Source organism: Lonchura striata, chromosome 3 (genome assembly GCF_046129695.1).
Source record: "Lonchura striata isolate bLonStr1 chromosome 3, bLonStr1.mat, whole genome shotgun sequence".
Classification (NCBI taxonomy): Eukaryota; Metazoa; Chordata; class Aves; order Passeriformes; family Estrildidae; genus Lonchura; species Lonchura striata.
The window spans coordinates 35,425,804-35,439,902 of record NC_134605.1 but is presented as its reverse complement, the minus strand read 5'-3'; the positions used below and the strand labels follow the sequence as shown (position 1 = coordinate 35,439,902).

Here is a 14,099-nt window from a genome sequence, read left to right as displayed (position 1 = left end):
CAAATCCAATTTAAAGCTATAATTTGAATCTGAATCTACAGTAGAACTGTACCTTAGTTTTAAGCATTTCTAATACTGTGTTAGTTCTTGTCAGACTACTTTATGAAAATTTAATTTCTATGACCTGTATTTGTCCTAGTTTCAAGGACAGATAAACCAGTTCATCCCAGAGAATTTCAGGAGCTGAAATCTCAGTGGAATTTAGGATCTACTGTGTAAGATCTATGATGAGGGATCTTTCCATAACAATATGAAGAGATGTCACTAATCATCACACCATTCAGTTTTGTAAGTTATTTTCTCACCACTCTTGAATGTTGTCTTAAGGAGTTTATTGAAATAAAACAGGGAAAGAAAACAATGAGAAACAGACATTCTTTAGACAGATTAAACAGAACCTTGGAGTAAGATGTACTGTGCAGCAGAAAAAGGTATTTTCTAGTAAAACAGCAAAAGCTAATTGTCAGTAGCTTAAAACCAATTCTTAAACCTGATCAGGTCTACCTTGACAGGCTAATGGATAAAGTATTCAGCTTAACTAATGAGTTGCCAACTTTGGGACTTAATGATCCATATTTGCAACAGTGGAATTAATAGCAATCAAAGCATCACTTTCTGGATTTTGAGTACATACTTGTTTCAAAAATTGATTTTGAAAGGTGAAAAATGTCAAAGAGCATTGCTAAAGCTATTAAAAATTAAACAGCTTACAAAAATTCTAAAGCTAACTTATTAATTATTAAATGAGACATTTACCTTCCAGAACTGCAGTCCTCACTCATTAAAGCACAGAATCTGTTACAGAAGAAGGATGTTTTGCTAAAAAGACAATGCTAAATGCTTTAACATGTCTATGCTTCCACACAAACTGACATCCAATAGCTGGTATTGACACCTTGGGTATAGCCAGCAACCCAAGCCTAAACTTTACTCTGTTACAAGAAGAATTCTCAAAGCTGGCATCTTATTATAACACTCTTTCTGCAACATGGCTGGATCTCAAATCTTGACTCCATCTCTGACTGAGCTTCAATCACTTAATGTTATCACACCTACTAAATGGCATTTAACAAATACCATAGTAAATGCCATAGTAAATACCATTCCTATAGGGAAGCAACACTGAATTTTGTTTGGTTGGCTGTCTTCAGTTTTGTCCTGCCAAACTCACATATACACACAACTGACAGTCAATATGGTTCCTAACCACTGCTCAGAACATGACAATGGTGGTTTGAACGTCAAACACTGTGATCAAGAAACCTACTGCGCAGCCAGCCAATGGAAAACTCAAATTGTACTCTTAAAAGAAAACAAAAATAAAAGGAAGAAGAGCAGTAGGCAAATTAAAATTTCCTTTAGAAGGGAGGGAACAGGAAGGATAATATAACCTGAACATAAGACAATAATGTGTTAAAAAAAAGTGCCCATGAAAATGGTCCTCATGAAGGGAAAGGCTTTGCCTTGACTTGAGTCAGAGTGTGGAAGACTAAAAGTGAGTGTGTTAAGAATTTATGTCAACCCACTGCTCACTACATGGGCCTCGAACTGGATCAAATAGATTCCATCATTTTGCAACTCATAAATCAGAAAAGCACTTTAAGAGTCAGTGATAGTGAACACTACACCAAAGTCACTGACTGACTAAATTATACTTCTACATGCCATAATTTCTGATCCTCAGATCTCAAGCATACCTTTTGTTCTCCTATTACAAAACACATGTAGCACATAATTTCTGAAAGTCAGAGTAAAAAAAAACAAAGTGCAAAATCACAAGGACTTTATAACTATAGCTTTTAACCAGCAAAGGACACTGAATTTATACAAGTATACAAGTATTTCCAGGTATTCCCATTCCAGAGAAAAGCAGGACAGTGTTTTGCTTGATGGTTAATCCTCACAGGAAGCTGGCAACTGCAGAATCTGAAATATGTTTTCAAAATCTACTGAAGTGCTATCATTGTATGGTAGCTAATGCCAGCTGATACTTGAAATGTAATTAACCTGAAGCACAAAGAATATAAAGCTTTTTAAAGATAAAACAACAATATAGCTATTAATGAAATATTGCTGAAATTCTGAACTGAACACTAAAGCTCACTCTATTATCCATCAATAATGCAAACCTTTTAGCCTTTTAGCCAGACTATATAATAAGGAAGGAAAAAAGTCCAATCAACTCACCATTTCATTATTTCATTGTAACAATTCATGCAGTTGTTTGAGTTTTATTTAGAGTAACCATAAAATAACTTACCATATTCCAAGGATTACAGCAAGCTCTTCTGCACACAGATCAGGTACCTGGTACTGATCAGCATCTGCTAATTTTATTTCATTAAGCACTGTGTCATCATTTAAATCATAATTCTGTTGGAAGAAAAAAGAATATTTCAAAATAGAATTATGCCTTCAAAATATGAAAAAATATGGACTTGTTTGGAAAAGGATAATACTACCATTAAAGAATGACACCGTGCAAAGTAATTTACCATTATGACAGAGTAACTAAGTAATGAAGCCAGTACAAGGAATTACCACCCAAAACATTTCTGCTACAAATACACTATTTCTTATGCATGAGGAACAGCATTCAGAACAACTCTAAGTTAATATCAATTTTCTATTTAAATATGGCTGAAGGCAACTTCCCTTTTTAAACTGTTGCTCACAGAATTACCAACAACTTCATCCTCTATTATACACGTACAGACAACTGAAACAGACTGATGTTATGGTCATTAATGTGGGTTTTCAGGGTAGCCACCTTGGACATCTGGGAATTTAAGGATTTCTTTTTAAGTATCAGCAAAATCCAACTACATAAACCATGACTTCTGGCAGTAAACTAAAAAAAAAAAAAAACAGACACTGAAAAGACCTCACTGAGCCAGCACATTCTGAAAACATTTGTTCCTGGGCAGCTACCTGTGATTTTCCATAAAATTTCTTCTGGAACACACTTTTATTTAAAGAGTCTTAACTTGAAGAAGAAAATAATATAATCTATGTCTGAAGAGTACAAATTACCATGTTCATAGAATCTGTGTTTATTTGAAAACAACAAAAGACTTCTTTGGTTGCAAGCAAAGAGCAATTAGATGTAATACTACTTCTTCCTTCTTCCCTTGAAAAACAAACCCAATCCAAAACAATTCGTCCTAAAGCCAGTTATCATACTACTGGTTTTTAGTAACCAGTAGTAGTTTTTACAAACTATTAAAAACAGATAATGGATTTATATTAACAGTTTTTCAAATTTCCTATTAATTTCCCTTCAGTGTCCCAGTCGTAGCTGTTTCTCATTCATATCTTCCATTGGCAAGGTCAAAATGAAGTTCCACAGAAGAACAAAGAGCAAACAGGAATGCTTTGAAGTGTCATCTGCATTCACCACCAGTATTCTACCATTATAGAAATGAAAGGAAATTGTGATTTGACAGAGAATGTGAAGAAAATAAGCTTTTTTTTAAATTTAAGTGGATAAGGAAGATATTCACAGTTTTAAAGTCAAACTTATTACCATAATTTTCTTCGTTTACTAGCCATAAATGAGTATGAGGATTATCTACCAATTCCAGTGGAAAATTATTTTAGAACTAGTATAATGATACTTCATCAGGTGTAAAATAAATTACAATTTAACTTACATGACAATTAGTTTAAAATTTTCACCTCCAGGTTTAAATAACTTTTAAAATCTAACTTGTATAAATCATACTAATTACTTTAGCTTCACTATGAACATTGATCAACTGAACTCAACTGTAACTGTATGCCAGAGCTTTAAAGCATGACTTCCATTCCTAGATATAAAAAGAACTTCCTCAAAACATAAGAACAGCTCTGAATTGTTTAAAACTCAAACTATTTTAATGTATCTCTTCATATCAAGAGTTCTTATGCATCACCTCAAGCCTGAGGCTTTCCTTTCACAGCAACTGACCTGGGAGCAAAGTTTTGAATTTACAATCTCAAATATTTATTTTGAAATGCAAATAGTTTTGTTTCTAGCACTACCTGAGATAATTGCTCGGCACCAGAGGAAAGGACAAAGCCCTTGACCAGAAATCAGCACAGGTACCGGTACAACCGTTGGACACATCACTATTTTGACTGTATTTTAATGGAATTTAATTACTCACGTTTAACTGTGAAATAACTTGTTCAGTCTTCCTACTGAACAAGACTAACAGGAGAACTTTAAGACCATGGAGGTAAGCACCCCAAAATAGGAGATGAAAATTAGGTGGGACCAGTCTCAACTTATCCAAACTGTCGGGAAATTTAATTTTTTTAGGAAATTTTCCACTCATCCAGGATAAATCCTATCTTGAGACAAACAGCATTTTCCTTCATCTGCAAATGGCAGATGTAAAATAAGAACTCTGGAGCGAATTGGAAGATAATTTGCCTATTTAAATTTAGCTTTTCATATGCATATGCTACTGCTGTGGAGATTCTCAGCACCTCTCGAGACTTAACTTCTATGTATTGCCATGAGTAGTCTTTTAAAGTAGATAAGATGCAACAAGCATCCTCCCTAAACTCAGACAGGGATGCAATAATGTTGTTGGTAGTTTTTGGCAGAAGGAAAATAGCATTAACTCCAATTTTAGCTAAAATAACTTCAAGATACACTCAAGACCAACAAATTTTAAATCAGATTGGCAAAAGAATCACTGGGATTTACTGCTGAAGTTAATTACACTGTACTGATAAACTATATTAATAAGTTGTATTTTGATACTACATTATCAATAAAAATGTTTTTTGAAAAGGGGAACAAAATGAGACCTTTCGTTTGTAATTCAGTATATACATGAACTGAATAATCTACTTAGCCAGATCTGGTGTGATGCCTGTGGCAGAACATTCACACAGGTTAATAATATGTCTGAACCTGAAATACCTCAGGTTTTCCTCAAAGCAGCACATGGTTCTATTACATGATTTTCTAGAATTTGACACACACAAGACACAGAAATAAGAAGTTCTGATTTTTAATTTTTAGGTCTTTTTGAGAAGTAGACTGTGGGAACAGAAAGCCTCACTCTCTTTAATAAGGAGCTTGAGTAACTTATGACAGAATTATATGACACAGTCACTGAGATGTGCATAAAAACTCCCTCCCTACAGCCAGAACATATTTTCTAGCTTTGCCTTTCCACTTTTCCAAAAGCGTAGATATGTCTACTTTCTCCAACATTATTCTCAAGCTACACTCGGTAAAATTTTAGTAGGAAAGTATGGATCACATCAGCATTACTGCCTGATTTTTAAAGGTTCAAACTACCCAAATTTTCTTTCTCAAATTCTCTGCTAAACTTACTTCAGAAGTCCTTGCCTGTTCATTGGAAGGACATTTGAGTACAATGCTTGATTAGCAAGGACAAAATACTTCATTCTGAGTTATACCTACAGCCTAAGGCAGTGTAGCCATTTTTATTGAAATGATGAAACAATTTTATTCCGAACTACAGTCTTTATCAGAAATAGACTACAAAGGCAAATTTGTGAGTAACTGAGAAAAAACATTCAAACAATATCCCAGTTAGGAACTCTGATAACAATTCTGTCCTATCATCCTATCATTTAGTTATAGGTAAGTTGCAATTGAGGTCTGTAACTAAGCGTGACATTCACAAGTCAGCCTCCCCTGAGCTCTCACTATCCTATAAAGGGTTGCCATATGTAGTTCTACCATAAGCCTAAGTTGTGACACGTGTAGTCAACCTTGTTTCATCAAACCAAATGCAACACCAAGGATGGGCAAACAAGAAAAATCTATATTAGTCTACTAAAATATTTATGCCTTCAATTTAGAAATAGAGAAGTATTGACAATTTTTTTGCTTAAGATCCCTGCTTGACCTGGAAGTCTACCAAGGCACAATATTTTTTAATAAAGGCTTTCCTACTTGAAGTATAAACTTGGGACCATAATGGCTCAATTCATGTCTGGCTTCTTTAGCAAATTCAAATAAATTACATCTCTTTATGAGGGAAAAATGCCATCCTAAATCAATACAGTTATTCTCAAGCAATTTATAATTGCAGTCATGATGTGTACCCTTAAGATCAGTAGGATCAACTCACATAATTCATGCCATAGGAGTAAGTAGAGCAATTTCCTATCTTTGCACCGTCTGCCAGTCTGCAGGAATCTCTGAAATCCTGTGGTGCCTTGTGGGCTATTTTGAAAATCTGCTTCTCACCTGTTTTCCTAGCTCTATCATTCTTAGTCACTAAAAATTAATGTATGAACTGTAGAAAATCGTATTTGCAAACATGCTCTAAGTTGAGTAGCCACATCTGTCTTGCAGACATTCATAAGTTGCTTTACCCCATGTCCTTTAATATCAGGCAAACTACTGCCCCACAGCTCTTCTACAAACTTTCAAAAACCCCAGCTAAGTTTCTCTAGGCAAAACACACTTTTCCCTAGCAGACACCCAACAAAAGACTCAGAACATTTTCATTTTAAGAAATTAAAACAATTCTTCTCCGATACATACTATTGTTAAGCTTTCTAGAGGTGTTGGAGCTGGACTTAGTTCACTGTGAGGAATGAAGAATCCATCTGTTCTTTGGACATCCAAAATAAGCTGTGCAACGTATTTTTCCTGAAATCGTGTTCTCTTTCCCAAAGCACCTACAGAAAACATGTTTATATTCATTAACGCTAAAATCCAGTTATTTAATCATATAACTGCCAACAAAAAAAAAAACCCAGACAAAGTAGAGAAATACATTGAGAATTAACCTATGAAATTTAGCAGGGGTTTAAGTCTGCTTGATCTCTTTGCAGTGTTCTCACTGCCAGCAAACATACAAAATAATGTACATTACAAACACACAAATGCAGCTATATAGGTCTTGCAAAGCTGCTTTTAATTATATTCCCTATAACCCAGCATTTTGAAAACTCATAGTTGTCAAATTTCATCACTTCTCTACTTATTTCCAAGAAATAAACCAGAAACAATTGTTCAATTCACCTGCATTTATGCAAATGAAAATCCCACACCTTACAGGCCATCATTTTAAATATTTCAAATCTTTATTTGAAGAGTAGGCCTTTGACAAAGGATCACAGACATGATGCTACCAGAATATGGCATGTAAGGTACTGTAAAACGAATATTGTGAGTGAGTGAAATAGCAAACCAGTGAAGGCTCTATAATGAATTAACCAATATGCAGAATGCACAACATGAAATTCCACTCAGTGTTGTTTCTTCAGTTCCTTATTGGACCTACTGACAATTTTTATTAGTTTTTAAAGGGGTACTTGACATTTACACCAAATTGTAAGAAAAGACATATCTGTTTGTCTTCTGTTAGCCACTTCCTTGCAAAATGCAGAGAAATAAAAGAGAAATTTCAAGACAGTAACTTAAAATAACAGAATTTTAGTTCCTAACCAGAGCCAAAAATGGAACTCAAAATTACTCTATAAAATTTGAAGGTTTGCTTGTTCATTATTACTGTGATACAATGCACAGATAGTGTGAAATGGAGGAATGAAAGCTAATCCACTGCTGCTTTTGCAGAATCAAATAAGATCAAATAAAGTTCTTATTTTTGTGCTAATTTTGAACAATTTTCAGTATATAAAATTTTTGAGGTAAAGATGATTGACTACTCATGTGACAAAGGCCTGAAGATTAGGCCACTGTCCATAAGCATCATCCAGCAGAGGGACTTAAATAGCAGTCACATTTTTATCCTGAAAGTGTAAAGAGATGAGTAGCATAACCAAACATTAAACTGATTTCTCCTTTTCTGCCAATTACCCCTTCTAGTTGAAAAGCCTTGTATTAATAGTTTATGAAGAAATGAAAAAGGTTCTAAAAATATCAATTTGAAAATCACACATCACACTGCAGAGAGAGACACACAGAGAAATACTGGTAATGATTCATACTAATTTTACACAGTAGCATTCAATTCTCTATTTCAATACTGTTTGAAAATCACTATGCTGTAATTCATTTCCTCTTATGTCTTACTGCCTAAATACCTGAAGGAAACACTTGCAAACTTATTCTGGATACCAATAAAATGGCTTACTACCACTCAGAAACTTTGATTTGTTTATGCTGTCATATGCACATACCTCCCACCCCATTTTTTAAACCTAAGAATCCCTCGCTATTACAGACAAAACACTATTTTTTCCTTGAAAAATATGTATCACATGTGTTAAAGCTGAGAAAAAATTTGGTATGTTTATACCAGTACCACCATGGGAATCTTGAAGGCCGGCTGGATAACGCCTTGAGAAACCTGCTGTACTGGGAAGTGTCCCTGTCCTTGATCTTTAAGGTCCCTTTCAATCCTAAACATTCTATGGTATATCCTCACAAAGTAAAAGGAACCTAAACAGCAACTTTGTTTTCTGTTTCATATTATAAGTTCCCACAGATGCATTACGGGGTATGAAAAGAATAAACAGATCTCAGAGTTCAGCATTATTAATCCTCTAGATCTGTTCATCTTAAATTTATTTTTGATTACTACTCTTCATTTCACTAAATTTATATGCAAGAAAGATATTGGAAATTGTTTTGTAGAGTTATTGATGGTTATGACTCAGTGTGAGGAGGATAATCATACTTTTTAGTAAAAGATGAACACAATACATATTTGGATAAATGGGACTTTAAAAACTTACACAAACCAAGTATGATTTATTCATATATTACTGAAATAACTTTGGAAAATCCTGGTCCTAAAAACTCTGATTGAAGAACAATATATATTTACATGCTGTACTACAATACTCAGCTAGTAAGGATTACAATCATTAATGCATATAAACCTCTCCAAATCCTTTCCTAAAAAGGAAATCCCTCCCAAACGCCTTAAAAATGTCTTTGCTAGAGATTGAACTTTTACATTAAACCAAAGTCTTTTTCAATGATGCAACATTCCTCCCATTTAGCCCAAACATGCATGTCAAATGAATTTGCCTAGAATGCCAACAATTCCCACATGTTCAGTTCAATTCATTTGCCTTCAGGTTAGACATAACTATGTTAATAGATTTATGGAGATAAACCACAGAACATTTAAGAGTTTTACAACATTTTTCCAAGATACTGTGTCACCATGATCTTTCTCTGGGACTATCATAACCTCTTGGTAAAGTAATAAAAAATAGAAATATTTCCACTGCATCAAGTCTTTTTTTTCCTTCTCCAAACAAGAAGGTTTTTTCTAAGTTGGTTTAAGGAAATTATTAATCCAAAATCTGAAGATTTCCTTTAAAGGAAAAAAAAAATCCAACATGAAGACTGTATCTTTGATTCTACTTATTCTCAGTTAATTGTATTTTTACAGCTCAAGTATCATCATAGGTACTGATGCTTTTAATAATAAAAAAGAAGATTTTTGACTCATTTTAAAGAAAAGTACTTAACACCAAGTTGGCAGTAAGTGCCACACTTGGTACACACCACATGCACAGATTTTGTTGCATACAGGGAAAAGAGGATAGGATCAATTGAAATGTATAGATTTCCTTCAGATATAACTATTATGTTTTATTTCCATTACACATCTTTCAAAGTAAGCTTTTAAATCCTTTGAATAAATGAGCATGGAGTTCCACAAAATTTCTGAAAGTTTGTGTTTCTTTGGCTTTTTATTTGGTTTTTTGTGTGTTTTAAGGTTTTTTTGCTGCTGATGGCTTGGGGGTTTTTAAATTAAATTATTAAAATTATTCATGGTATAAACAGAAATAGCTGCAGTTCCAACCTAGATATGAAGGAGCATGAGCCTTGTGACATACACTGATACAATAAGTAAGGAAGCTGCAAGTTTCAGTTCCTTAGCACTTTCCACTAGTAGGTGTTTAAGAAAAAACTAGATAAATATTTTTTGCATTTCTATTCAGATACAATCATAAGTTCTCACACACAGAAAAGTGTGATTTTATGTCGTTTTGACTGCCTAGCAGGACCAGCTAGACCATAGATCTATACCTATACATGGAAAGTTTTAAGTGCAGCACTCTGATCTTTGCTGACACCAAAGAATATGTTCTGAAAGGATAATTATAAAGACTCCATAGTGATTGAATCCTTGTGATTTCTGTTCATCAGAAATTTAACTTCCCTACTTATTTTCCATTATGCCCTTGGAGTCCCTGGAGTGACTTCTAAAAGCTATTAATACAGAGTAGATCTAGGCTAGTGGCACAAAAGGTGAAAGACTGCATCAAATCATCATGCAGATACCTTTATAAGTGTCTCCAAATAAACAAAACAAAAAATATTCATCATGACACCAGTAGATGCAACAGACATAGAATTTCACATGAGACACTAGAAAGAAGGCTTGTAATGCCCCAACTTCTCAAACAACCATTCAGAAATTATTTAACTTGAAATACCTCAGGTTTTCCTCAAAGCAGCACATGGTTCTACTACACAATTTTCTAGAATTTGACACACACAAGATGCAGAAATAAAAAGTTCTGATTTTTAATTTTTAGGTCTTTTTGAGAAGTAGACTGTGGGAACAGAAAGCCTCACTCTCTTTAATAAGGAGCTTGAGTAACTTATGACAGAATTATATGACACAGTCACTGAGATTTGCACAAAACTCAACTCCCTCCCTGCAGCCAAGCAATACTCCCTCTCTTCCAAGCAATACTAGGTAAGACCTACCTGTTAAACATCAAGCTTTTTCAAAGTACAGTTATTTATTCCTGTCACAAAAAAATCCCAACAAGCTGTAAGTTAGTTTGATCCAACCAATCATCCTCTTAGACTTTACAAGCAAAGTAAACCTTACCTGTAAGGTTAATCTGCAGTTTTGTTATGTCTTTAGCCATATTGAAACAGTATTTAGCTTTTTTATATTCATAGTAAAACAAAAACGTGTAGGCAGACTCAAGATGGAACTGAACTGCTAAGTGCCAGCTTTCACCATCTGTGAACAAATCTTCTGCTTCTGTGACTGCAAATTAAGAAACAGAGATGAGAATGCAGTTCAGGAGAATGATATTTTAAAAATACATTTAATATACCATGAGAGAAAGTCTGTTGCTCTTTACACCTTCACACATTTAAAAATTCACTGACAGTGTATAGAAGATGTGTGATTTAAAGCATTTTTCAAGTTATATATCTAAGGATTATTACCAGAAAAAAAGAAAAGTTCAATTTTTGCTTATATTCAACAGCAAAGCTGAACTGGGAAATATCACTTCTGCAGAAAATAAACAACTCTAATTGTATTGGGCCTTCTAAAGAACATAAGAACAAAATATTGAGCTAATACCCACCCCTTAAGTAGAAAGCTTCAAATTAAAGTTTCAACAGCAGATTGAGCATTGAATGGTACCTTAGGTTTCATAAGACATTTTTGGTTTGGTTGCTTTTTGTTTGTGTGTTGAGTTTTTGTTTAGTTGATTTTTAATAATTATTGACTTCCTGAGTGATAAAGATCATGTTCTCCATCTGAACTGGAGAAAGTACTTTTGTGAACAGATCTGAAGTCTTTAGGAAAGAAGACATGACGTTTTTTCATCCAGCATAAAAGCATTTGTATTGTATTTCTTATATATTCAAGTTCTACCAAAGTACAGTAAGTTACAAGACAATATTCCTGCAAATACAGACCATTAAGTTGAAAATTATTCATGCCACTTAGTCTTAAATGGAAGTGGGTTTTTGCTTCCTGCTTTATTTCTGCATTTTGTAAAAATATTTAGATAATAAGAATTCCAAAAAAGCTTACAGCATCACAATACTTAAAAAGAACTGGTTACCTGGTTATAGCACTGAGGCTCTGTTTCTCAATGGATGCTTAATTTTTCAAATAATCTTTATTAATGGTGTTAAAAAGTCTTGCTATAAAAAAGAGCATTATCAAAGATTTTTTAAAACATTTTCTCTGAATTTTTTGATTATTTTTAAATTTAGAGATTGGCAGTCAAATCTTGCATAAACAGATTTTACTGTTTAAATCTCCTAGGCAGGTTTTTTTTTTTGTTAGTACTTGTTAATCCTCAAAACCTTTCACTTAATACAGAAAGCTGCCAAGTCTGAATACAGTTTTTACACAGCTTTTTAAATTCACTAAATCAAAATTTGCATAGAAAAATCCTGCCTAGTAACAACTTTTTCAAAGATGAGATTTAAAAATTCTTTTTAAAAATCCACAAACTAGAAACTTAAAAATATTACTCCAAGCCTACAAAATACTGGGTATGCAGGTCCAAGTGGAAATCACACAAAAATGCAACTTTTGAATGGAGTGACACAATATAATTTCAAAGGGGAAAAAAAGTTAGGTTATTGTGTTTAATCGTGCATTACAACTAGATTTTCCACAGCTAGCAAGTTTCAATGAGCTGAATACAAGATTACTTGTGCTAAAGCCATAGGATGAACTCAAATGGCACACTGAGAAACAGTCTTCCCACTGCCTAAACCCCATTTACTCACAGTGCTTAAGCACAGTGGTTTAAGCACTTTGAGACTTCAAGGACCTTTGAGGAAAGTTTCACATCGTTACTAGTACTGATGTAGTATGTGGCACTGATGTCTCAAATTTATGACATCCTTCTGAAACCCCATACCATGTTTGGCACATGGCCAAAGCGATCGGAAACTGCACCAAGTCCCATTGGTTTTGCATAATAGCTGCTTCAGAATAGCAGGGAATCCTTGCAGCTGTCTTCTATTCAGGTGATGATACTGATCTAACACTTGAGAAAAACATAATTTCTCCTGAATTTGAAGGTCTTTTTCTCTAGTAAATAACACAGTTTTCTTGAGAACTTGATATAGACAAGCAAGTGGGTTATTCAAGCCCTACTCAAAGACAATAAAAGGTTTAAAAGTATTTATTCTATGGAATATTAAGGCACTTGTTTGAAATACCAGATGGCCTCACTGAGAAAATAAACAGACAGCAAAATCTACCAGAAAGAAACTCGCTAAATAATCAGGTGTGGTTTATATCATCTATAAGTGAGAACCATATCCAAAACTCTCAAAACTAGTCACTGTCAAAAAACCTTTGTCTACAATCACATTTTCATCTTTGAGGCTGAAAAACAGCATGTGCCTTACAAGTCCATGCCAACTTAAGTGAAATTCTGTTCCCCCTCCACTCATTGCAGTTACATGAGTGCCTGATAAGCATTTTAACAGTTATGACTATAAACTCCCCTCCCTATGATAACTTAAAAGAGATGCTGCAAGCCAATAAAACAAGTAAGTAGAAATATACCTTGTTTTATACAGGCCTGGGCAAGAGTAAAGAGCTCAGGTGATCTCTCCTCCAACAACTGTTGGTGAATATTTATACATCTTAGAGTCCACCAAGGTAAACTCTGAAAGAAAATATAGATACTTCAAGTTCATAACAATTATAGACCTTAAAGAAAACAAAAGAAAAAAAAGGAAAGTGGTTTTAAAATACAGATTTTGTCATCTATTCAATTCTAGTTTCTAAAAAATACAAACCTGTCTAAAATAACTGTTTTATTAAAAAAAAACCCCATAAACTAGCATAAAGAGGAACATATCCAAGCAGTTCAAAAGTGCTTCAAGGGTTTGATGGATTTTTCCCTCTATTAATTTATCTAACTGCTCTTTGAACCCTGCAAATCTTTAGTACCACCATCTGGTAAGAAATGCTGTAACAGCAAAAATAAGGAATAGATGTATGCATTTATTTTGGAGCAGCCACTTGCTACTTTGATTTCATAACTCCTAACTCTTGTATACAGAAAAGCACCCAAATAAAACCAAAAACCCAAATCCAGCTGTTTCCTAATTATCTTCTTTTGTGGTACTTAGATTATTTTAGTAGAAAGCCATGATCTCATTCTTCAGCAATCTTCCAGCCTGAAGAGTCCTAAACTATTTAGTTACTCTTTATACGGAAGCCCGTCAGTATTTCTGATAATTCACTATCATCCTTCTATACATTTTTTCCTGTTGTTTGACCTTTTTTTATTTCTTCAAGTGGCAGCATAAAGGAGCCTGAAAGAGGCAGAAGAGGAGCAGAATTGCTCTTGAGAATACATTACAACCACAATTGAAATTCCTAATGTCTGTATGTTGAACT

At 34.0% G+C, this 14,099-nt stretch overlaps 1 protein-coding gene across 1 annotated transcript in view; it reads right to left on the bottom strand.

Annotated features, from left to right (window-relative positions):
• TTC27 (tetratricopeptide repeat domain 27) overlaps positions 1 to 14,099 on the bottom strand; it is a 128,765-nt gene that overhangs the window by 96,526 nt on the left and 18,140 nt on the right. Inside the window, exons 5-8 of the mRNA XM_021544091.2 lie at positions 13,257 to 13,359; positions 10,809 to 10,973; positions 6,521 to 6,657; positions 2,261 to 2,373 (exon numbers count right to left, since the gene is read on the bottom strand). Coding sequence (XP_021399766.1) covers positions 2,261 to 2,373; positions 6,521 to 6,657; positions 10,809 to 10,973; positions 13,257 to 13,359 — 518 coding nt within the window. The remainder of the gene's footprint in view (positions 1 to 2,260; positions 2,374 to 6,520; positions 6,658 to 10,808; positions 10,974 to 13,256; positions 13,360 to 14,099) is intronic.